Source organism: Herpailurus yagouaroundi, unplaced genomic scaffold, assembly GCF_014898765.1.
Source record: "Herpailurus yagouaroundi ecotype Mexico unplaced genomic scaffold, PumYag 403, whole genome shotgun sequence".
In the NCBI taxonomy this organism is placed as follows: Eukaryota; Metazoa; Chordata; class Mammalia; order Carnivora; family Felidae; genus Herpailurus; species Herpailurus yagouaroundi.
In genome coordinates this window covers 2,173,609-2,198,779 of record NW_024412620.1, presented here as the reverse complement: position 1 = coordinate 2,198,779, position 25,171 = coordinate 2,173,609, and the positions used below count along the sequence as shown (strand labels likewise).

The 25,171-nt window shown below is 42.1% G+C and overlaps 2 protein-coding genes across 7 annotated transcripts in view; both read right to left on the bottom strand.

Moving 5' to 3' along the window:
• The window catches only part of C4BPA (complement component 4 binding protein alpha), a 53,948-nt gene extending 50,210 nt beyond the window's left edge, over positions 1-3,738 (bottom strand). Inside the window, exon 1 of one of the 3 annotated variants that reach the window (XM_040463567.1) lies at positions 3,524-3,738. The gene's annotated coding sequence lies outside the window, so the exon portion shown is untranslated. The remainder of the gene's footprint in view (positions 1-3,523) is intronic. The other 2 variants (XM_040463568.1, XM_040463566.1) reach the window with 2 other exon arrangements.
• Positions 3,739-8,245: 4,507 nt separating this feature from the next.
• C4BPB (complement component 4 binding protein beta) lies at positions 8,246-18,502 on the bottom strand. Of its 4 annotated transcripts, XR_005786935.1 has the most exons (7): positions 18,169-18,497; positions 17,476-17,646; positions 16,102-16,278; positions 10,864-10,957; positions 9,064-9,131; positions 8,802-8,970; positions 8,343-8,457 (listed from the first exon to the last, which is right to left on the bottom strand). XR_005786935.1 is itself a non-coding variant. In XM_040463523.1 (6 exons), exons 1-6 carry the CDS (start codon positions 18,224-18,226, stop codon positions 8,321-8,323), a joined length of 705 nt encoding a protein of 234 aa, XP_040319457.1. In that variant the 5' UTR covers positions 18,227-18,494; the 3' UTR covers positions 8,246-8,320. The 4 variants fall into 4 exon arrangements, 3 of the variants coding, with proteins under 3 accessions (XP_040319457.1, XP_040319456.1, XP_040319458.1); XM_040463523.1 differs by lacking the exon at positions 8,802-8,970 and having other exon boundaries at positions 8,246-8,457; positions 18,169-18,494; XM_040463522.1 differs by lacking the exon at positions 8,802-8,970 and having other exon boundaries at positions 8,246-8,457; positions 9,005-9,131; positions 18,169-18,487.
• Positions 18,503-25,171: the final 6,669 nt, after the last annotated feature.

Genomic DNA, 25,171 nt, shown 5'->3' with positions numbered 1-25,171 from the left:
TCATCCCAGCCTCCTCTCTCTTGTCCCTTCCCATATTCAGAGTCTCTGAGTCCTATCACGTTGGCCATAGCAGCACTAGAATCTGCCACTCTCTCCTACAACCCTTGTCCATAGTCCGGGTTTAGGCTGTCGTAATTCCCTTCACCCACCCTCGGCCACTGCAGAAACCTCCAAACAGGTCTAAGCCAGCTTCCAGGCTGATGCTGTTACATTCCTAAAAAGCAGTTGGCTTGAAACTCCTGTGGTCCTCCGTTTACAAGGTTTCCATACCTCTCCCAAACATCCCTCTGTTTCTGCTCACTTAAAACACTGCACTTCAACTTCATGCAGGTGCTTACCTTTCCCAAAACACATCCTGGATTTATTGAAACACCTGCAAGCATTTGCATATAATATCTCATGTGCATGGATGCGCTTAACCTCCAAACTCCTCTTAATTCACCGTCCAGGTCAAATGTCACCTCCTTAATGATGAATTGTCCAACCCCACCGAGAAATATCAGCCTCCTCCAGGCTCCCCTAGTATTTTGCTGATGCCTCAGTTGTAATACCACATTGTATCGTATCCATTCACTATCTATTCACTTTTGCCTCCTAAAATAGATTGTGGGTCCCTTGGAGACAAAGATGCTTGTTCAACTTCCTGGTGCTGATCTGATATTGGACCCGACACATAATAGTTATCCAATAAATGTGACATAAATAAATCAATATAGTTTTCCCTTCCGAGTGAGAAGGATTAACTGCCTTCCCGAGGACCAAATGGAATAATATCTGTGAAGTGCTTTGCAAGTTGTGAAGACATAAATGATACAGTGAGCCCACTTTCCTCGCTGGTTCTTAGTGAACTAAAGAGTATGGTGACTCGGCGGGCCAGGGGTGGTATCCACCGTTTGCCATCACTACTCCCTGTGGTTCCTCAGCAGAACCTGCACAGGATTCAGCAGACCACAGAGGATGGGGTTGGAGGCTAGGACTTGTGAGCCAAGGACCTGAATTTGAGCCTCAGTCAATACCACAGTCTAATTCTGTGATCTTGAAGAAGCCATGTCAGCTCCTTGGGTCAGTTTCTCATCTCACAAATGATGACAGGAAACTTAGGTCATCTTTCCATTCCATACGAAGTCTAGAATGCTATTAGCTGCCCACTGAAAAGGTAAGAATTCCCTAGTAAATATCCTCACATTTCTTTTTTTTTTTTTAATTTTTTTTTTTCAACGTTTATTTTGGGACAGAGAGAGACAGAGCATGAACGGGGGAGGGGCATAGAGAGAGAGAGACACAGAATCGGAAACAGGCTCCAGGCTCTGAGCCATCAGCCCAGAGCCCGACACGGGGCTCGAACTCACGGACCGCGAGATCGTGACCTGGCTGAAGTCGGACGCTTAACCGACTGCGCCACCCAGGCGCCCCTATCCTCACATTTCAATGACATCATCACCTTTTGAATTCCAATAAAAGTGAAACCAACTCAAGAGCTACAGTCAACGTGACAGGTGTGTGGTGGAAAATATCATTGGTGGGGTGCCTGGGTGGCTCAGTCGGTTAAGCATCTGACTTTTTTTTTTTTACTTTTTTTTATGTTTACTTTTGACAGAGAGAGACAGAGCACAAGCAGGAGAGGGGCAGAGAGATAGGGAGACACAGAATCTGAAGCAGGCTCTAGGCTCTGAGCTGTCAGCATGAGCCATCAGCACAGAGCCTGGTGCAGGGCTCAAACTCATAGACTGTGAGATCATGACCTGAGTCAGACGTTTAACCGACTAAGCCACCGAGGTGTCCCTGAGTGACTGACTTTTGATTTCAGCTCAGGTTGTGATCTCATGTTTTGTGAGATTGAGCCCTGCGCTCTGTGCTGATAACACAGAGCCTGCTTGGGATTCTCTCTCTCTCTCTCTCTCTCTCTCTCTCTCTCTGCCCCTGCCCTACTCTCTCTCTCTCTCTCAAAATAAATAAATAAACATTTTTTTTTAATTTTTTTTTTCAACGTTTATTTATTTTTGGGACAGAGAGAGACAGAGCATGAACGGGGGTGGGGCAGAGAGAGGGGGAGACACAGAATCGGAAACAGGCTCCAGGCTCTGAGCCATCAGCCCAGAGCCCGACGCGGGGCTCGAACTCCCGGACCGCGAGATCGTGACCTGGCTGAAGTCGGACGCTTAACCGACTGCGCCACCCAGGCGCCCCTAAATAAATAAACATTTTTAAAAAAATGTTATTGTTAGGCGTACTGCAGTACAATTTGAGAGGCACTAGGAAAATTCTCAGCCCCCAAATTTCTCCTTCCATTAGAGATTATTTTTTTTCATTTTTTAGAGGGAGAGTCGGGGAGAGTGGCAGAGAGAGAGAGGGAGAGAAAGAGAGAGAGGGAATCTTAAGCAGGCTCCACACTGAGTACAGAGCCCCATACAGGGCTGGATTCCATGACCCTGGGATCATGACCTGAACCAAACTCAAGAGTCAGACACTCAATCAACTGAGCCACCCAGGTGCCTCAGTTAGAGATTACGTTTTAAGTATGTGTATTTATTTTGTCTACGCTTCCTCTTTTAAAACTCGGATGCCCCTGGAAAGGGTAATAGTTTTCTTTGGTCTCAGCTGATATCTCCTTGCTTATACCTGCACGCTCAATCACATCACTTTAACATTCCCGAACTAGCTTCCACACTTTCACCTCTTTCCTAGAATCTCTTTATCTACATCAGCTCCTTGCTTGTGTGCTCATATTATATTCAAGTGTATCAAACCTTCTCTGATACTTCTGCCCACTCTGGATACTTGAATTGTCATTCTCTTTGTACTACCATATTTAGCGAAAGAACAGGAGTCAGCTAAGAGTGGTCAAGGAGTTGGAATGAGGGCAAGAATAGTACTGTGTCTTGCCCAACCAAGAGAGAAGGAAATTTCAAGAAGGAAGGGTAATCAACATTGCCAGATTCAGAAAGTGAGGAAGAGAAAGGAGGTGAGAACAGTTAAGGTGTCTAGCTTCAGAAACTAACTGGAGGCTGACCAACGTCTTCTCATCATCAGATCAAAAGGTCTTTCTTGGCTGGTGGTGGTGGAGGAGACGTGGAATGGTTAATAAAATCTCCGCAGGGCACTGCACCAGTTTTTAGAAGGTAGACTATAAAAACCAGGTCTTCTATGGACCCCTCTGGGTAGTCTGGTCTACCTGTCAGAGGTATCCTAGTCTTAAACTCCCCTATGTGGACAGATAGTAAAGAATCAATGAACCAACACGCTCGACCTTTAGCTACAATAACAAGAGTGACATCTTACTTCCTTTCTGCTTTAGTTTATTAATATGCATTATTATTCCCCCATTTATAGTAAAAACAAAAAAAAAACATTGAGGCTCAGAGGGATTAAAAGTACTTGTGAAATCACATAACCTCCTAAAAACTTCTGGAAAGATTTCTGCTGCAAATACCCCCAAGTGTTTATGTGATCTTTCTAATCTTGTCCTCCTTAAAGGGCCGAACCACCAGCCTTTTCCCCAAGGTACCCCAAATAATCCACTGACCTGCGGGTAGCTGAGGAAGACGCAGAAGACTCTGTCGTGGTGCCTCAGGTTGTTTCTCAAGGGAGAAAAACGTCTGGATCTCTAATAGTTTTACTTCCTCCCCAGATCAGAGTTTACCAGACTACCCTGAAGCTAGCTGGTAATTGCACCACCAAAAAGTCCCTGAATTCAGCCCTGTAGTTGACTGGTCAGGGATGGCTGAATTGTAGTGGATGGGGAGAGACTTTCTACCAGCCTCGTGAATGATTAACGGAAATAAAGCACTGGTGTTTACCTAACCCTCTTCCTCTGCACCAACCCTCATCCTTGATAACATGTTGCAATCACTTGTTTGCTCCTCCGCCAACCATTTCCCCTAAGTGGAAAGATAATATGAATTTGATGCCAGAATTCTTTTTTTCTTTTCATAAACGCAAGACAGACATCCACAGTGCACTCCAGCTAGCCTAGAAAACTCAGATACTGTAGGGTTGAGACTAGGTCCACGAAAATGATCCACTTCCCATGATGGTAGGTCCAGCAGGCCCTCCTGGGGCTCAGGGACTGGTGACTTTACCCTCTGCAGGTGTTCATTCCACCCCAAGATGGTAAAATGGCGGGGGGGGGGGGGGGGGCGGTTAACAAATTCACTTGCCTGGAACAAATCAGCACTCAATACGTGTTAATTAACGACTACCCCCACAGCTACTACAGCGTGCTGGTCACCAGATGACTTCCAGAAGTTGGTCAATTATTGAGCGCTGCTCAGAGAAATGCAATGAAGGGCCAGCATGCTGGTGATCATACAGATCTAGGAAGAACCCCAAACTCTGACATTATCTAATTAACGTTTTAATCCTCAGGATTAAGATTTGTGTGCTCAGGAGATTGCTATTAAAGAGCAATTTTTCCCGATAACTTCCCTTTTTCGGTCATAAACACCAAGAGTCTCATGAAGGTCTCAGAAAAGATGGAGTCGAACCACCATAGAAGCTTTGACAGAGGTAGGAGATTTGAGCTGGGCTTTGAATGAAAAGTGGAAATATTAGATGAAACTGAGAACGCTATTAGAGGTTAAGAGAATATAACCAGGTCACAGGGTGAGACAGATTTGTTGACCGACCGAAATGAGAGTAGAGGAGGATTCCAGATTGTGCCAGGTCTTGAGAGCTAAGTCGAAGGAAATACCACCTTTCAAGGGGAATCTTCAAAATACCATTTCCCAATCTCTTGGAGTGCTTTTCCTTACTCTCCACAGTGACTGCTCCAAATTTTTCTCTCCAAGTCACCAAATGGTCTTCCTCTCAGCAGGCGATATTGCCTCCTACTCTACCACACAATCGTTCCTCAGCTTCTCCCCACCTCAGATTTTCTCTCCTATTCACTCTTGTTTCAGAAGAGATCTCTTTTGCTCTTTTTCTCATTTTCGAGGTGACTTTCATCCTGAAATATTCCCCAAATCTTGCAAAAACCTCAAATTCCATTGATCTTCTGTCATGAGATACTTAACTCCCCAGGTCTCCTGTGTTTCCTGCCTGCTCTTTCTTGTTAGTCCCTCCCTGGCCCTCCCGTTGTGGCCTTCCAACCTGACTTCTTCCCACACTTGTGGACACAGCTCTTTCAGGCATGTCCTTATCTCCAAATTCAAATTTTTTTTAACTCATGTCACGATTTCTTGGCAGCCCCCAATCCTGCTGCTAATCTCCTTTCTGAAACACTTCTCCTTTGGCTTCCATCGCCCTAAACTTTCTTGATTCCTCTCTCTTACTAAATGCTTCGTTCTTCTTACCTCCTTTTCTCTTTCTCATCCCCAAATATAGGTATGTCCCAGGTTCTCCTTTTCAAAAATCTTTCTCTCCATATATTTCATTATTGTACCTGCTGTCATAGCTTTAACTCTTCCCTGTAAGAGAACTACCCCCACAACTACCTCTTTTTATTTATTTATTTATTTTGAGACAGAGAGATACAGAGCATGAGCAGGGGAGGGGCAGAGAGAGAGAGCGAGACACAGAATCCAAAGCAGGCTCCAGGCTCCAAGCTGTCAGCACAGAGCCGGACGCAGGGCTCGAACTCACAAACGGTGAGATCATGACCTGAGCCGAAGTCAGACGCTTAACCGACTGAGCCACCCAGGCGCCCCCACAACCACCTCTTTATACCTGATTACTCTCCTAAAGGCAGACTGACAGTTTTTGTTGCCTAGTGGACATCTTACAAACACATTACACTAGCACATCCAAAGGGAACTACTCATTTCCTGTCCAGAAGCCTCACCTTCTGACCCCAAGATCAATCCAGGCTTCCAGGAATGGAATTTCAAACTCAGCTTTAAACCCTGCCTCTCCCTCATCCTCCAATGTTTGATGAGTCAAGAAGTTTGATGAGTTGTTTTTGATTTTCCAGTTCTCCCATGTCTAGTTTTCTCTTTCTATTTCTGCCACCACCCAGTTCAGATCACCATTGTCTTCTCCAGCAGCCCTTTATGTGGTTTCTCTGCCTCTGTTCTTTTCCTACTTCGACCTGTATATACTACATACTGTCACGAGAGAAATCTGTGTTCGGTCCCTATCACTTCTTTTCTTGAAAGCCTTCTATCTCGGAAACTAATTTGACAATAAATTTCATATAATAAAAAAAAAACTCATCAAGTTGAACACTTAAATAAATGCACTTTATTATTTAAAAAAAAAAAAAGAAAGCCTTCTATCTCTTCTCACTGCCTATCAAATAGACGTCAAATTCTCTAGCATGCTCTTTAAAAGCCTCCATAAACGGGCTTTAATGTATCTTTCCAGCCTTCTTTCTCATCACTCCCCATGCTTTATCCAGGCCAATCCAGGCCATGTGCTGTCCCCTAGACATGACCCATCCTTCCTGCCTCTGCACAACATTTTTAAAAAATCATTATTAGAAACTTTCTTTCTTTCTTTTTCTTTCTTTCTTTCTTTACTTTTCTTTCTTTCTTCCTTCTTTCTTTCTTTCTTTTAGAGAGAGAGAGAGAGAGCACACACAAATGGGGGAGGGGGCAGAGGGGGGAAAATCAATTTAAGACATGAAAGAACTTTCAAAGAATCAACATCTGCAAGTTCATTATCCTAGGACAACTGTTTTCATTTGTGCCTTGCTATCGCCTGGACCTTCTCTACAAAAATAAAGGTTTTACATAAATGCGACCATAAGTACTTAATATTATGTATTCTACTTTTACTTAGGATTATATTTTTAAGATTTTCTGATCATAACACCATCGAAGCTTGCGTTACATTTGGTATGCCATAACTCACTAAAACATTTTCCTAAGATTTGACATTTCAGGTGTTCACAAGGTCTCACTAGTATAGACAAAATAAGCAATAACAGAATGAGCGGCTTCAAATTAAAAAATCATTTTGCCCGAGTTAGACTAATCTGAGGAGTGGGTTTACTTGGTTCAGAAGCTTAAGACTCTTTACGACTCTCTTGCTATATTTCCCAAATCTTCTTTCAACTTGCCACGTCCCCTTCCTTAATTTTCATCTCTCAATCCTCCTCAGTTTTTTTTAAAAAAAAAAGTATTTATTTTGAGAGAGAGAGTGTGTGTGCGAGTTGGGGAGAGGGGGAGGGAGAGAGTCTTAATCTCGATCTCACGACCCTGGGGTCACGACCTGAGCTGAGATCAAGAGTTGGATGCTTAACCAACGGAGCCACCCAGGCCCCCCAATCCTACTCACTTTTAAAGGCCCAACTAACTGTGACTTTTCTTAACAATTTTCCTGCCTCCACTTCCTCCCAGACAGGAGGCCTCCTCCTGGAAGCTGAGCTCCCATGGCACATTCTTCTGTGAAAAGTGTTTATTACATTCTAACCACCCTGAATGGATGATATGCGTCTATCGTCTTGTGTCTATTAATAGACTGCAGGCTACTTGAGAGTTTCTTATTCCGAGGTCTTACTCTCCTTCATAACTACACCGAGGGATGTTCCATTAGTTCAAGCTCTCTTAGGCGTTTTCTTTGTATTTTATCCAGGTTTCCTATGTGTTTTGGAAGAGAACAAAGTGAGAGATGGGAGACGTTTGTCATAGCATGGCAGTATGACATCTTGGTAAGAAAACCTTAGGATTCTTGCTTATTCTGCCCTCAAAAAAAAAAAAAAAGAAAAAAAGGAGAAGAAAATACGTTCACTTATTTTTCACCATCTCAAGTTTCCGATGCCGGGCTGGGTTTCATCTAAATGTGGTAAGCAATATTACTGCAGAAGATTCAGAAACGTGGTTCCGTAAACAGGATATAGGGGAGGCTCAGAAGACGCAGGTTAGGTACTAACTCTACTTTTGTCTCAATAGGTCGTTTTGAGGATATAATTATTCGGAGTCTGTTTTCTCAAATTGAGAGGTTAATTTTTGCCTCATAAGTGTTGGTTAATTTGAGGTTATTTTGTGCCTCACCATTTGCGTCTCATTAAACTATGAGGTGTCCCCCGCTGGGATCTGAGCTTCCCATTCTCCTAGCGGACTGGAAATCAAATCCTTCACTCCCCATTGATGTGCTGCGAAATTCTAGTCTTAAACACACAACCACCACGTAAGAGCAGCACACACCCGCTCACACTGTCACATACTCTCTCTCTGCCTCTGTCTCTGTCTCTGTCTCTCTCTCTCTCTCACACACACACACACGCAAGGTGCTTTATGCAACTACAGTTGGTTACTGTACAGTGAAGCTGTGTTTCAGTCTAATGAGAGAAAAATCTGAAACCGGCTTTAGAACCAAGAAGAAGGTTTATTCATAGGGTGCTTTTCTATGACCCAGCTTGCTCAGCTATAATGTCAGGGCATCATTTTTTGGCTGCAGCTTGGCTTTCTGAATTTCCAGAAAATATTTTAGTTCCTCCATCGTTAAGGAATTTTCCGTGAGTCTTTTCATAAAGTTCCGCATGGCTTTGCAAAGGTCTTTCGTCTCCTGAAAGGCAAGCTGAAAAAGAAATTTTTTTTTTTTTTAAGTAAGTTACAGCTTAAGAACTGAGATTCTCTGAAGCCATATACTCCGAAGCTAATGCGTAGCGTTTAGGTCCCTGATCTGGGTATTCAACGTGATGAATCACTTAAATTTTTCTAGCTTATGTATACTCATTGTTATCCCAGTAATAAAAAAAAAAAAAAGAGGGATCTATAAAAGGGATCTCAATGAAAATTGATCTGTTCAGGGTTTTTTAAAATCTAGAAGAATTTCAGAGACTTTTTACAGCAATACATACAAGTCTAAGACATGAGTATATAAAACTCGCTCCATAAAGTCCACGAGACAGTAACTCTTACCAACACGTCCTCATGAGGTGTTTGTGATGATGGTGGTGAATGAGAACTTCTCACGTAAAACTACGAATTAATACCTTATGATCCCTCTTCTACAATCGGGCCAAGGCCAACTCTTCAAAAACATCCCACAGTGAACAGATATTTACTGAGCATGTGCCAGGAGATACAACTGTGAACAAGACAGACAAAAGCCTACCACTTACAAGCACCCGTTCAAACTTAGTCTGTGGAATTGGTTTGGGAGCTTCTTGGATCAACTCACAGACTGGAAGTGCACTGCTCCACTCCCCATCAACGCACCGTTGGTCCCGCGTGCCCACCAAGTGGTACCTGAACAGACATTAGAATGGCAACAACACTTAACCTTTCCACCTCTGATCTGGGCTAAGGCAGCCAACTAAGATTGGTTTTGTATAGTTGTTTTCCGCATTTCATATGGTGATAGGATCCACCTCCCCGAGCCTTAATAAATGCTTAAGTTATTTCGGTATTACAAAGCAGCCATCAACTAAAGTCACTCTCCTTTTGGGGGTGGAGAGGACCCAAGTGATAATTCAATCTGTAAAACATGGACCAGTGAGATCTGAATACGTGTGTTCACACACAGTTGTCGGGTGGAGAGGGTGAGGGACGAAGTGTTCATCATTCAATAACTTAAAAAAAATCTGTCATCTACTCTCTAAAAAGGAGTGGAAAGCTAGAGAAAATCCTCAAATAAATCTTAGGAAGGAGATACAGCTTTTAATCAGAAAAAAAACATGCCCACTGGAAGTTTATAATGAGACAGAAATGCTAGTGAAGCAACACGACCCCGAGTTAAGAAGGTTGAGGCCAAGGAAAGAGTAGGTCATCTGTAAGCTAGAGGATGAGGTAGTCTAAATTAAGGTTAGAATTTAATTAGGATGTATTAAAGCTCTATAAATCATTCTCTTTCTTTTTCTTTTTTTTTTTAAAAGGATTTATATTTTTAAATTTTTTTTTTAATTTTTTTTTCAACGTTTATTTATTTTTGGGATAGAGAGAGACAGAGCATGAACGGGGGAGGGGCAGAGAGAGAGGGAGACACAGAATCGGAAACAGGCTCCAGGCTCTGAGCCATCAGCCCAGAGCCCGACGCGGGGCTCGAACTCACGGACCGCGAGATCGTGACCCGGCTGAAGTCGGACGCTCAACCGACTGTGCCACCCAGGCGCCCCTATATTTTTTAATTCAAAGAACTGCAAATAGGAAACCAGATTGGGGGGGGGTGGCAAGCTGGGACAATAAATCATTCTCTTTCTTTACCTCCATGTGTTCTGTGTTTCTTTGAGTTTTTGTGCTGAGAGTCTTTAGAAAAAAACATACATTTTAAATATCTTCTCTTGTCTTTTTTTTTTTTTTTTATTTGAGACAGAGTGTGTGCACAAGTAGGGGAGGGGCCGAGAGAGGGGGCAAATGAGAATCCCAAGCAGGCTCCATGCTTAGCCCAGAGACCAACATGGGGCTCGAGGCCATGACCCTGGGATCATGACCTGAGCTGAAATCGAGCATCGGACGCTCAACCCACCAAGCCACCCAGATGCCCCCGTCTCAACTAAGAGAAAAAAAATGTAATACTTTAGGATAAATACACTAAATACTTTAGGATAAAGACATGAGTCTATCTTTTAGAGATTGGGGACAGCTGGCAGTGGCCAAAGCAGCTCTCGTCAGAATGAGCTCAGACTCCTGAAGCAGTAGGAAGTCAGGGCACGAGGTGACACAGGCTGGGTCACTCCCCACAACAAAGCTACCAGTCAATGGGCAAGATCTCACTTTGCGGGTTTTTTTTTAATAATTTTTTTAAATTTTTATTTATTTATTTTGGGGGGGAGTGAGAGAGAGAAAGAGAGAGAGAGAGAGAACGTGCGCAAGCAGGGGAGGGGAAGAAAGAGAGGGAGAGAGAGACTCAGAGCACAGGGTCCGCCCTGGGGCTCAACCTCACAAACTGTGAGATCATGACCTGAGCTGAAATCAGATGCTTCACTGACTGAGCCACCCAGGCGCCCCACGATCTCACATTTGAAAGGCTGCATACACTTACCTGTCTTCACAGTAATAAGTAATGGTCGAACCTAAGTTGAAATCTCTTCCCTCAAAATAGCCATGAGCCGGATTCCCAGGAGGGCCACAGTCTCCTGAGAAACAGGAGAACAGGAATGACGGTCATGAGTTACGCTCAGTTAACAGCACCCCCTAAGTTTAGCTGTCTATGTGGGATCTTAGGGCACCTTCTCCATTCACTTCCTTCTGGTCAGAATCATGTTTATCCTGGGAGAGACTGCCTTCTCCTGCTCATCCGCTGAGTGATTGGGAATGGGGGAGTGCTTTCTGATTGGCATGAGTTTTGAGGAAAGGAAGTTTAAATTGTAGAGATCGTCAGGGTACAAGAAAAGAAAAATTAAACCAGAGGTAGAGGTGGGAGTAGCAACTCCCTAAGAGAGGAGATAAATGGTGGGCGTTCAAATGGAGGCTGACGTTCTCTGTGGGACAGAAGTGTGCAACACGAGAGCTTCAGAAACGCAGGATACAACTGGGAGGAAAGATGAGTCTATAAAATTGTGGAAAGAGAGTTGGACAAAGTACGAGATGTTGTGAATTTTGGGTTCTGCCTCTTCCACGACCCATGATTTTATCCTTCTCGGTTTCCCTCCTAACCTATGAGATGAGCAGGTTAAACAGAATTATTTCTTAAGTCCCTTTGAGCTCTGAGATTATATACATCTAAACATGATGATCAAGGTTAAAGGGTGAATGAAGAATAATTACGTAGGTATATATTTATGGAAACATAAATGCCTTCAAACCAAATAGTTGAGTAAAAACAGCAAAGCATAAAAGAGTATGTGTTAGTATAGTACATAGTATGTGATACTATGTATTATAATAATACATACAAATGGAAATGTAATTATAATAATAGCATAAAACGCTATTTTTGTAAAATACACTCATGCATCAACGTATATGAACAGAAAAAAAGCCTGAAAATTATATATCAAAGTACTCTGTTACTTCTGGGTAGTAGGTTTGTAGGTTATTAAATGTTTTATTTTCTGAATTTTTCTACACCACAGATGTTTTCTTTGAGAAGTTAATAAATAATTTTTAGAAGATCAAAAACTGAGTTCAAAAGCTGTATAGAGGAAAGGAAAAAGGATTTCCATGAGTTGATTAAGGAACCCCAGTACAGACAGGGCTCTCCTGGTAACTTTTAAGAGTACAGTTTTCAACTGAAAGAGATAATATGGATCTTGGGCCTAAGCAGAAAAGAATCTGCTTTACTCGGGGACCTAAGGAGCTTTCTTTAGAATTGGGCAATGAACTAACACAAAAAGACAGAGATCCTGCATTTCAGAGCTAGAATGGGAAATACTGAATTAAAAGAGATTAAAAGAAATAAATTCTTTAAACCTGTGTCAGGCTAATAATAATGATGTTATATGCTTGTAATTTAACTGCCTACAGTATATATGTATGTTTCAAGTAACCCCTAACTCCTTGAGAGAGGCTACATATAGTTTGTGCTTTTAAACTGCTTATTGGGACACCTGAGTGGCTCAGTCGGTTGAGCATCTCTTGATTTCAGCCCCGGTCATAATCCCAGGGTCATGGGATCGAGCCCTGCATCAGTCTCTGTGCTGAGCATGGAGCCTTCTTAGGATTCTCTTTCTCTCTCCCTCTGCCCCTCTCCTCCACTCACGCTCTCTCTCTTTCTCTATAATAAAATAACTTAAAAAATTAAAAATAACAAAAAGCTGCCTATTATTTTAATAGCTACTGCCAAAATATATCTACAGAATGATATCTCTTTTCCTCACTGACATCAGTGACTAGCCCCTCATATCATGAACGATGTTAGGTGAAATCATTTTTTTTATTTGCTAATTTGATCAGTAAAACATGTGTATCTAATTTTACTATTCATTTCTGGAATTATTAGTTATATTCATTATCTTTCCATAAATTTGAGGAATATAAATGCTGTTTGGGGGCTAATCTTGGAATTGTCTAGCCTTAAAATTTGCCATAAACCTAGGGGAAGGGAAGCAAAAATGAGATAAAAACATGAGAGAGACAAACCATGAGATTCTTAAATACAGAGAACAAACTGAGGGTTGCTGGAGGGATGTTAGGTAGAGGGATGGGTAAATGGGTGATGAGCATTAAGGAGGGCACTTGCTGGTGTGAGCAATGGGTGTTAAATGTAAGTGATGAATTACTAAATTGTATTCCTGAAATCATTATTACACTATGTGTTAACCGACTTGGATTTAAATTTAAAAAAAAAATAGGGGCTCCTGGGTGGCTCAGTCAGTTAAGCGTCCGACTTCGGCTCAGGTCACGATCTCACGGTTCGTGAGTTTGAGCCCCGCATCGGGCTCCGTGCTGACAGCTCAGAGCCTGGAGCCTGCTTCGGATTCTGTGTCTCCCTCTCTCTCTGCCTCTCCCCAGTTCATGCTCTGTCTCTCTCTGTCTCAAAAATAAATAAAAACATTTAAAAAAATTAAAATTAAATTAAATTAAAATAATAAAAATAAAAATAAATAAAAAATGGGCCCCAAACCTTAACAGACACCTCATCAAAGAACATATACACATGGAAAATCAGCATATGACAAGATGCTTGACATCATTTGTCATCCGGAAATGCAAATTGAAACAAGGAGATACCATTATACAACCATTAGAGTGGCCAGTCTGGAACACTGACAACACCAAATGCTGACAAGGATGTGGAACCACAAGGCCTCTCCTACGTTGCTGGTGGGAATGCAAAATGATACAGCCACTTTGCAAGACAGTTTGATGGTTTCTTAGAAAAAAACTAAATCTACTCTTCCCATAAGAGCCAACAATCGCCCTCTTCGGTATTTATCCAAAGGAGTTGAAAACTTACATCCACACAAAAACCTGCACCCGATATCTATAGCAGCTTTCCTCATAAGTGTCAAAACTTGGAAGCAAGCAAGATGTCCTTCAGGAGGTGATCGGATCGATAAACTTATGGTACATCCAGAAACGGGATATTATTCAACGATAAAAGAGAATTAGCTGTCAAGCTATGAAAAGACATGGAGGAACCTTAAATGTATATTTCTAGGTAGAAAAAAAGGCAGTCTGAAGAGGCTACATACTATATGATTCCAAATATATGACATTCTGGAGAAGGAAAAACTATGGAAACAATAAAAAGATCAATGGCTGAGATGGACGGGGGAAGTAGAGAGACCAATAAATAGAGCACAGAGGATTTTTAGAGCAGTGAAAAGACTCTGTATGATATTGTAATGATAGATATACATCATTACACACATGTCCGAACCCACTGAATGTAAAACACCAAGAGTGAATCCTTAGGTAACTATGGATTTGGGGGGAATGTGATGTATTAACATTGGTTCATCCTTGGTAACAACAACAACAAAAAATAGTACTAATCTGGTGAATGATGTTGACAATGTAGGAGGCTGTGCATATGCGGGGTTAGGGAGTGTATGGGAAATCTCTATACCTTCCCCTCGGTTTTATTATGAATCTAAAACTGCTCTAAAAAACTAAGTCTGAAAAAAATTAAGTCTTTAAATAAATAAATCTGTAGTGTTAGATATGTACCCTCCCAAAGGAGATTCCAAACTCAATTTTTTGTTTTATACCTTTAAATTTGAAACTCTTGGGGCGCCTGGGTGGCTCAGTTGGTTAAGCGGCCGACTTCGGCTCAGGTCGTGATCTCGCGGTCCGTGAGTTCGAGCCCTGCGTCGGGCTCTGTGCTGACAGCTCAGAGCCTGGAGTCTGTTTCAGATTCTGTGTCTCCCTCTCTCTGACCCTCCCCCGTTCATGCTCTGTCTCTCTCTGTCTCAAAAATAAGTAAACGTTAAAAAAGAAAATAAAAAAAAAAAGAAACTCTGGGTAGAATTCCATTGCAATACCAGTCTGTCCATGCAGGACCATGGTATATCTTTTATTTAAGTCTTATTCCATGTCCTTCAGTAAATTTTCATATAGGTCTCATGAATGGAATTATTTTTACATTTCAATAGTCACATCATAATTATTAGAAAGTAATACTATTGATTTTTCAATATTTATTTTGTGTCCAAGAATGAAGTTTTTTAGTAGGATTTCTTGGATCTTTTAAGTATGTTTTACAAATAAGTATATCCTGTGACTTACCAATCATTCTAGGAATCTATCCTACAGAAATAATAGCATAGACATAAAGATATATGTATATGTATGCATACATAACATTCGTTTCAGCATTGTTTGTAATAGCAAAAATACAGAAATAGAACAAACGTTCATCAATACTAGAGATATGGAATAACTGATGGTGTATCCACATTATTTTTTAAAAGCAGGAGATAGGAAAAACAAATAAATAAATAAAAGCAGGAGATACAGCCACATATACTGATCGAAAAAGATTCCCATGTATAATGTTACATAAAAAAAAAAATTTAAACAATACATAGCACAAAGTCCCATTTTTGTAAGTGTATATGTGTGTAGATATGTGTGTGTGCATTTGTTTATTTTAAATGTCTGCATAAACATAGGAAAAGACATGAAGCAAACACATTCCTACTAATTTCCTCTGAGAAGTGTGAATTACCATGTTAGAAGGAGATACTTCTAATATACGTTAGAAGGAGGAGGTACTTTTTTTTTTTTTTTTTTTTTTGAGAGACAGAGACAGTGTGTGAGCAGGGGGAGTGGCAGAGAGAGAGGGAGACCCCGAGTCCAAAGCAGGCTCCAGGCTCTGAGCTGTCAGCACAGAGCCCAAAGCGGGGCTCAAACTCATGAACCGCGAGATCAACACCTGAGCCAAAGTCAGACACTTAACCCACTAAGCCACAGGCGCCCCTCAACTCTTATTTTATATAATTTTGCAATGGATGAGATACGGTCCTCTTCCCGTTTTCATGTATTTTTCAAATAAGAACTGTAAGGCGTTATCATGAAACAAACAAACGAACAAAAAAGTCAGATGCCCCAAACTATCCTGTGTTGGACTTAGTAGGAAAGGAATCCTACTTGAGAGGGGAAATAAAGTGTTCATTGTTTGGATGCTGTTTGTTTCACTGGAATGTATCATTTGAGGTGAGTTTTGGCTCTGTGAGCTCCATTTGTTTTCTGGCTTCTTCCGAGATCCCAGACCCTTCCCAGATACAAAAAAATAAAATAAAATAAGAGGAAAACATTGCAGGGATGTGACAAATGCCTAGGGTGTCCCTCTGGTCAGTGTCTTTGGGTTGGTGCTTGTTTCTCTGACACTTACTGCTTTTGCAGATGGGTAAGGGAGGCATCCAGGTGTGGTCGTTCATGCACTGACTCCAGTTGCTGCCCTGGAGGATATAGTTCTCATTGCACTTAAAAGTGACTTTGTCACTCACATTCACAGGACCTGAGAAACTGGGTTCACCATTCACCAGCACAGGGTCAGGACAGTGGCCCACTGAAGAAGAAAACAGGAAGTGATCAGAAAGAGCAGGAGAAAGTCCGCCACTGCGGAGGCTAGACCTCCTCAGACTTCAATGAGAGAATAGAAATCAGAACTAAAACTGTACTTTATAACAGGGACTCCTACATGGGACCAAACCGTATCAGTCAGGACACGAAGGGACTAGGTTGGCCTAAGTGTGGTAGGAAAGGTCTTGGTCATGCACAAGAGTGACAGTTGGCACTTGAACTTACGAAAAGTAACTAAGCACATAACTAGAAATGATCAATGGCATGTTCATCATCCTGGTAAGCGTTGCTGAAAATACTTCACCCTATGCTGGAGGCAAGTTTTTCCCTCCCTTTCCTCCATGAATAGACACATCACTCATCAGTTTGTACTTTGTTTCATTTTGCTTCCCCCCCCCACCCCCCTACCCCTCTGTGAAAAAAACAGGAGAGAAGATGAACTTGCTGGTATAAATACAGGATAAACATGTGCTTTACTCTAGGTATCAAGGAGAACAAAGCCAACTATTCCTAAAAATACTAATAATAATGAGGATATTGACCAGTTATTCAATGTCTCTACAGACACCACAAGTGAGTTTTGTGAATTTGAGCAAATCACTTGGATCTCAGTTCTCACATCTGTAAATTGAGAATATAAATGTTTCCCAGTTCAAAAGTCATATAATGGATGAAATAAAATATGACATATTTACTTCAAAATAATAACCATGCAAAACAGAATCGTTGAGAAAAAAAGATTAGTTACATGTTGACAATTGTTGAAGCTCAGTGATGAGTGCATATGACCTGATTTTGCTTTTTTGTCTTTTGTATATATTTACAATTTTTATGTTATAGAAATTCTATAAATAGATTTCTATAACATAAAAATTTTAAAGGAGTATGATATTATATTAGAACCCCCCCCCAAAAGGCATTTTTAATATATGGTAGAAATTCTTCCCTCCCTGCAGGGGTGATTGAGTCTATTAATTCTATTAATCAACTAATTAAATCAACACTGAGCAAGAGCTGACCATGTACCTTGTAAGAGAAGTTCCACCCTGGGGTGCTTTAAAAATTAATTCCCAGAAGTTGAGAATTTTTGTCTTAGAAAGTTTTAAGGCGGCCTGCGGGAGGTAGGATGTGTAAGAGCAGAGCGAGATGACAAGATACACAAAGAAACAAAATTTCAACTCACATTGGCATGTGGGAGTGGGATTATTCCACTCCCCAGAGGCATTGCAAATAAAGGTTTTCTCTCCTACCAGGTGGTAGCCCTTGATACAAAAGTAAGTCCCCAGAATTTGTCCCTCGACCTTCGTTGCAACAAATATGCTATATCCCACTGGGGGGAGTTCTGGACAGTTCTCTGTTGGAAGGAAAAAGAAAACAGATTCACTTGGCGTTATCACGTGCTGTGACGAGGCCCCGTTAGACAGCCATCCGAGTGTCCTTTTCCTGGATTATTGATTCTCCTTCCTTGTACAATTCCATGTCCATGTACATCCCTATCCCCCCCTTCCCAAGAATTCCCAAAGTTTTGTTTTCAAAAGGATAACGGGCATTACATTCAATTCAACCATGAAGATACAATTCCCTTTCCAAATAGCATTTCTGGAGTTTATAACAGACAAGACCTCTCGAGATTTTGAAATTGGTACTTTTTGGTACCAAATTGGTACAGTTAACCACCCACTTCATAGAGCAGAATTATCATTAAATATTTACTAAGCCCCTACTGACTACAGGGCATTAGGCCAAGTCATTTGACATTTTTCAATAAAGGAAATACATTTCATTGACTTAAATTTCATTAAAACCATAGACAGCATGCTTGGTACCCCGCAGGCTGATATCAAGTACCCTAGAAACTAATCTTAAGCATACGCACCGTATGAGGCAGAAATCGGCCACACAACCACAAGATAGCACACAACCCGCAAAAACATCTTGCGATCAGTTGCTTGACCCAGGCTGGAATTAACCCAACACAGACAACACGTGGTTTGGATCAAAGTAGGAGATACCAACCACCTCCCTCCTGGAGATGTTGTATTGATTTCTCTTCCCTAGGAAGAATGAAAAAAAAAAAATTCTACCAAAGGAAATAAGAACAGCTGTGAGGAAGTTAGTACAGGGAGCGATTTTGCAAAAACACAAAGGGGCGGCTGATGAGCCGCCCGTTTTACAATTCAGTTTTAGAAACTGCCTGGTTGTGTCATGCAAACCCAGTTGACCAGGCCCTTTGAACTGCAGACGGGCCAGATGGTGTTACCCTGACTCTCAGTTCTGTCAATATTTGCTCGTGTTTACCATCCAGCTTCTGTGACTCTCTCCAGCGTTGCGGGCAGGTGTGGGGGGGACCAATCTCTGGTGCTTTGCCAAGTGAGACCCAACCCTGAGTGCCACCTCTCTCAAATACCAGGTGCCCCAACAGCACCGAAGGCTGAAGACGAGAAAGCTCAAGGAGTGAAACTAACCTTACCTTCCTCTGACCTTCCGGATCTATGGCTCCCAGCAAGGAGCTGATCCCAGTTACTTCCAAACCTGAGAAAAACTCCAGTCCTGCGGGGACGCTTTGTCCTCATTTGCCAGGCCTGTGCCAGGGTTTCCATCCTGTGGGTCTTTGGGAGGCAGGATTTAGCCTGAGTCCAGAGTCAACCAAATGATTTTCCAAGGGAAATAAGGGAAAAGCTTTGGTCTCGGGAATTAAAACATGTAGAATTGTTTTTGGCCTCTCCTTTTATTCATTTATTCATACATTTATTCGTATTTATTTAATTATAGCAATTAACTGGTTGTCCGTGCTCCAATGATAAAATTGGGGGTAAAATTCCTCCAAATGTTTAGGTTTTAATGAAATAATATAAAGCATCATAATAAATATAAAGCATAAGGACACAGTAACGTCTTTTTTGGGGGTTTTGGGGGATGTTTTTTTTATTTATTTTGAGAGAGAGCGTGAGAGTAGGAGGGCCAGAGAGAGAGGGAGAGAGAATCCCAAGCAGGCTCTGTGCTCTCAGCACAGAGCCTGATGTGGGGCTTGATCCCACCAACTATGAGATCAGGACCCGAGACAAAATCAAGAGTTGGACGCTTAACTGACTGAGCCACCCAGGGGCCCCTGGACAGAGTAAGGTCATAAATGTTCTTCTCTTCTCCATCCGTTGTCATTACTTTATGATGATTTGTTCATGTGTTCTCCCACACGAGACTGTTAACAACTCTAGGACAAAGATTGTGCCTAGTGTATTTCTACGTCCTTTCTTGGCACTCCATAATGCAAAGCAGAACTGTCTGCTAAGTAAATCTGAGCAATGCAGTACAAATAAAAAGAACATAGTCATACAGAAACTGTACCACAGCCCCTCAAATCCATACTGATAATGTATCATTTACTGTATATTACCCTTATGATTTCTCCATATCTTATTTTCACTCAAATAATATGTGAATTCCTATAGGGCAAGTACTCTCTATTTTTTGTCTTTTTTTTTAATTTTTTTTTTTTACGTTTATTTATTTTTGAGACAGAGAGAGACAGAGCATGAATGGGGGAGGGTCAGAGAGAGAGGGAGACACAGAATCTGAAACAGGCTCCAGGCTCTGAGCTGTCAGCACAGAGCCTGATGCGGGGCTCGAATTCACGGACTGCGAGATCGTGACCTGAGCCGAAGTCAGATGCCCAACCGACTGAGCCACCCAGGCGCCCCTCTTTTTTGTGTGTTTTTAAAGTAGACTCCACAGCCAGCATGGAGCCCAACGTGGGGCTTGAATTCACAACCCTGAGATCAAGACTTAAGCTGAGATCGAGTCTGACACTTAACTGACTGAGCCACCTGGGGCACCCCTAGTGCAAATACATTTTACAGTATAATTCTCAGGGGTGCCCCGGGTGGCTCAGTCAGTTAAGCATCTGACTCCTGATTTTGGCTCGGGTCTTGATCTCATGGTTCCTGAGACAGAGCCCTACACTGAGTTCTGCAATGACAGCCAGAAGCCTGCTTGGGGTTCTCTCTCTCCCTCTCTCTCTGTCCCCCCCCCCCGCACGCTTGCTCGCTCTCTCACCCTCTCAAAGTAAATACACTTTAAAAAAGTGAAGTATAATTCTTGAAAGAGTAAATAACATGATATTCATATTAAGTATAACATGAGTATGTGTCAAAGATTTTGCTCACGAATTAATGAGAGAACCATTAAGAGGCTACAGCTAATTCAAAGAAGAATTTGAGGAACAGAGATTTATGTGTTCAGTCAAAGGCCTTCTGAAGTGACTTCTAATCGATGTAAAACTGACTAATATCATACATGGCAACACCCTGTAATATTTGGAATCAGCTTTTCTAACTCCCGGAAATTAATTGAATCTGTCTTCTGGACAAAATTCATTTGCTTTGTTATCAGAATCCTTTGCATTGTTTTCAGAAAAAGAATCATTTGCATTCCAACGTTTATTTATTTTTTGGGACAGAGAGAGACAGAGCATGAACGGGCGAGGGGCAGAGAGAGAGGGAGACACAGAATCGGAAATAGGCTCCAGGCTCTGAGCTGTCAGCACAGAGCCCGACGCGGGGCTCGGGCTCGAACTCACGGACCGCGAGATCGTGACCTGGCTGAAGTCGGACGCTTAACCGACTGCGCCACCCAGGCGCCCCTCATTTGCATTCCAAATTAAGCTCTAATCTTATAGAGGTGTAAAAAGACTGATTGACAATCAAAATTTTGCACTCCTCTGAAATTGATAATCCCTGAGAGAGTCTACAAAACAATATTCAGTCACCTACTGAAAAATTTCTCCAGTGATTTCTTTTTGTCTCTTTTGTTAAGCTTTGAGTAATTTTTCTTAACACACTACATATTCTACTTCTTGAGGAATACAAGTTCCCCAGTACCTACTGTATATATTGTTTGTACAATAAATGATTTAAAAAAAAAACAGAAAATTGGGGCACCTGGGTGGCTCAGTCAGTTAAGCGTCTGACTTCGGCTCAGGTCATGATCTCACAGTTTGTGGGTTCGAGCCCCACGTTGGGCTCTGTGCTGACAGCTCAGAGCCTGGAGCCTGTTTCAGATTCTGTGTCTCCCTCTCTTTCTGCCCCTCCCCTGTTCATGCTCTGTCTCTGTCTCAAAAATAAACATTAAAAAAAATTAAAAAAAAACAAAATTTTGTTTCCTCCTAAAATTAGGAATTTGTTTATTCCTAAATGAGAAATTCCTAAATACCTAAGAAAATAGAGCATTGTTACAGGAAATAATTGCAAGTAATTCTTCATCTCAATGGTTTATTTCAGATGCATATTAGGGCTTCAGAAAGGCACTATGTTATTTAGAATACTGTTTTACTAATATTTCTCTATGCAATGTAAAAATATTTACACTAAGTGAGATATATAGAGATTACAAACAACCTCACAAAGTTTAGGTCCAATTTTCCTGTCAAATAAATTAGAAGAGAACTTTGTTTTCAAAGCTTTTGAATTTTAGGATTACATAAAAGGGAATACAGGACTGCATGTTTTATTATGAGCATCTGAGCTTAGAAAAATTAATGAGAATCCAGAAACCCTTCTAGACCTTTGGATGTTAAGGACAGTTTGATCGAATCCAGATTGTTTTCTGGAAAACGGGGCTAACAGGTCAAGTGCAGAAGTTGTACTGACTGGCTAGCTTGCTCCACAAAAGAATGGGCTGACAGTGATTAGTAGAAGACATAAGGAGGTGAGCGGGGATGTCAGCCAGGGAGTTGTGGGAAGTTAAACTGTTGTGTGCGCGTGAGGTTTCAAGAAAATTGGGAAACGACATTTCGAGAAGTTCTCTGGTATGTTATGAGTGGATTCCCTTTGGTCTTTGTCATGATAATTCAGAAAAGGTATAAATGCTTCTCCACCTTTTTTTTTTTTTTTTAAATATATATCAAGTTGATGTCTCTTGAATATCTCGCCAAGAAAAACCTGGGCGAGAGAAGTAACCTTTACGCAGAGTACGTGAGAATAAAACGAATATAAATTTCTTTAAAGGTCTAATTGTTCATGAAACATTGTAGAGTAAGCATTGGCGGGAAGTCAAATGAGAGACTTCGTGTGACCTCTGTGTCCTTCCTGTTGGTGACCATGTAGGCAGGATTCCGGTAGCTCCCCAATAGCTATGTGGTACTGTTGGGGTAGAATCATTTTGATGATAATGTTAACTTCACAGAAGGACAGAGGGGCAGAAAGTCCTGGATGACTGAGGAAGCTCCACTCCAGTCCTAGACTGTTTCTTATCTCCACACCCCTTCTCTCCACACTTCATTGTGGATGAAAGTAACCTTCTGTCACAGGTAAGGTGATGTTCTCTGGGGTTTGCTGGCACCTTCTAATCTGAAACACTGACGAATCCAAGAAAATAAGGGTCTACCAATGTTTGAGTAAAATGACCCAGGAATTTAAATTCAGAGAAGAATGTTTAATAGACCTTATTAGGGGCGACGGGGTGGCTTCGTCGGTTAAGCGACCGAGTTCGGCTCAGGTCATGATCTTGCGGTTCCTGAGTTCAAACCCCGTGTCGGGCTCTGTGCTGATGGCTCAGAGCCTGGAGCCTGCTTCGGAGTCTGTGTCTCCCTCCCCAACTCATGCTCTGTCTCTCTCTCTCAAAAATAAATAAACATTAAAATTAAAAAAAAAAAAAAATAGACCTTACTAAGTTACGCCCAGAGACTGTTTCCCTTTCCAGCCATAAATTCTAAAAAGGCAATGGACAAAAGAGGAGAGAACCTGGCAAATGAAAACTGAATGTAAACAAGAACGTAAGAGGTTCACTAATGAAGAAAATGCAAATGGACGAAGAAGCTGTTGTTCTCTGCAGGCTGTGTGGTTGAAGGCACGACATGCTTTGAGGCGAGGCTCTATGAGATCTGCAACACTGCTTCCCAAGGGTTCCTGTGCTTGTGAAATTATTTAATTGCAAGGAGAAACTGGTCTCTTGAAGGTGACCTAGTTGTCGCGGGCAAGGTGCCGCATAATACCAACAGGGTAGGTAGGTGCCCTTGGGAACGGGAACGGAGCTCTGAAGTGAGTTGCCCTGCCTGTGGTGATGAGCAGTGGGGCATCGGCTTCACGGAAACAAAAGGAGACAGACTATGCACCTTGAGGTTAAGAAAAAGAAAACATCACACACCCGGGGGAGGCTTAGTGAAACTATGTTGTTGCAATACAAATTCCTAAATATTCTACAATGTCTGGTTTAAAAATCTAAGCGTTTCAGAATCCCACGTACTCTTCTCCTCTGCTTAAAAAAGTTAATATCAAATAGATGTCTCCTGATTCTTTTTTTTCTTAATGTCAAAGAAAAGAAAGGGAGATGGGTTGTGTCATTATCATCTAGCTCCTGCTTTGCTGCCCTGAGGTCAAGACCTCCCCTAAACTATCTGTGAAACGTACATGCATCTACCTTTTGGGGGTGGGGGTCAGGGGGCCCTTAGCTTTCGTCAAATTCTCTAATGAGTTCAAGACCATGAAAGTGGGTTTGTGGCAGGATTCTCGCACCGAGAGTCGTGGCACTGAGGCTTTTCTTTCCAGGAAGCCATTTTATTTGTGCCGGCGCTGCTCACTTGGGTTCCTATCAGAACAACTGAGCCCCGAATGCCACGTGGCATAGTTTTTAATATACTTTTTACTTTTTTGTCTCCCATATATGGTAACACACAAACACGTAGTCTGAGGGGCGCCTGGGTGGCTTGGTCGGTTAAGCGTCCGACTTCAGCTCAGGTCACGATCTCGTGGTCCGTGAGTTCGAGCCCCGCGTCGGGCTCTGTGCTGACAGCTCAGAGCCTGGAGCCTGTTTCAGATTCTGTGTCTCCCTCTCTCTCTGCCCCTCCCCTGTTCATGCTCTCTCTCTCTGTCTCAAAAATAAACGTTAAAAAAAATTTTTTTTTTAAAAACATGTAGTCTGATTAAGTGGTCTCCTATTACGAGGCCCGGAGGGATGTTGTCACATACATGTGTAACCAGGTTGCCTTGAGGTTTTGGGGTTTTTTTTCTTTCCTTAGGGAGGGGACCCTACCACGGGTTGGATGGTGCAGAATACTTCGAGACAATAAAGCATGGTGATGATGGCTGTTGCTGGACTGACACAGGAAGTGCCGGTGGGGTCCTCACCAACCTGGGCAAGCTAGTCAGCCTGAAGGCTGATCTTCTCACGGTGAATCCCCAGGGCAGATCCGGGAGAGGTTAAAGATCTGATATAATAATTAAGGCTACAGAAATCAGACAAATAATGACCATCACCCAACACCGGGGCACTGCGGAGTCATTTTTTAATACTGGTATCTTTATTAAAGTTTCTAGCTACATTAAAAAAATAGTCTGGGGGTGCTTGGGTGGCTCAGTCGGTTAAGCGGCCGACTTCAGCTGAGGTCATGATCTCATGTCTCCTGGGGTTCGAGCCCCGCATCGGGCTCTGTGTTGACAGCTCAGAGCCTGGAGCCTGCTTTGGATTCTGTGTCTCTCTCTGCCCCTCCCCCACTTGCACTCTGTCTCTCCCTCTCAAAAATAAATAAACATTAAAAAAAAAAAAAAGTTTGTTATAGGGGCACCTGGGTGGCTCAGTTAGTTAAGCATCTGACTTCGGTTCAGGTCACGATCTCATGGTTTGCGGGTTCGAGCTCCACGTCAGATCCTCTGTCCCCCTTTCTCTCTGTCCCTCCCCCTGCTCATGCTCACTCTCTCTCAAAAATAAACATTAAGAAAAGTTTTTAATAAAAGATAAAAATAGTATATGTCTGTTGGTCCCTCATTGTTATATATAACACCATTTACCTTGTTCTGAGGTGTGGGCTTTGACAAAAACTCCATCAGTGTTGCGGTAAGTCGCTTAGTGTGTTCATTCACCTACTTGTGAAATAGGGAAAATGATTG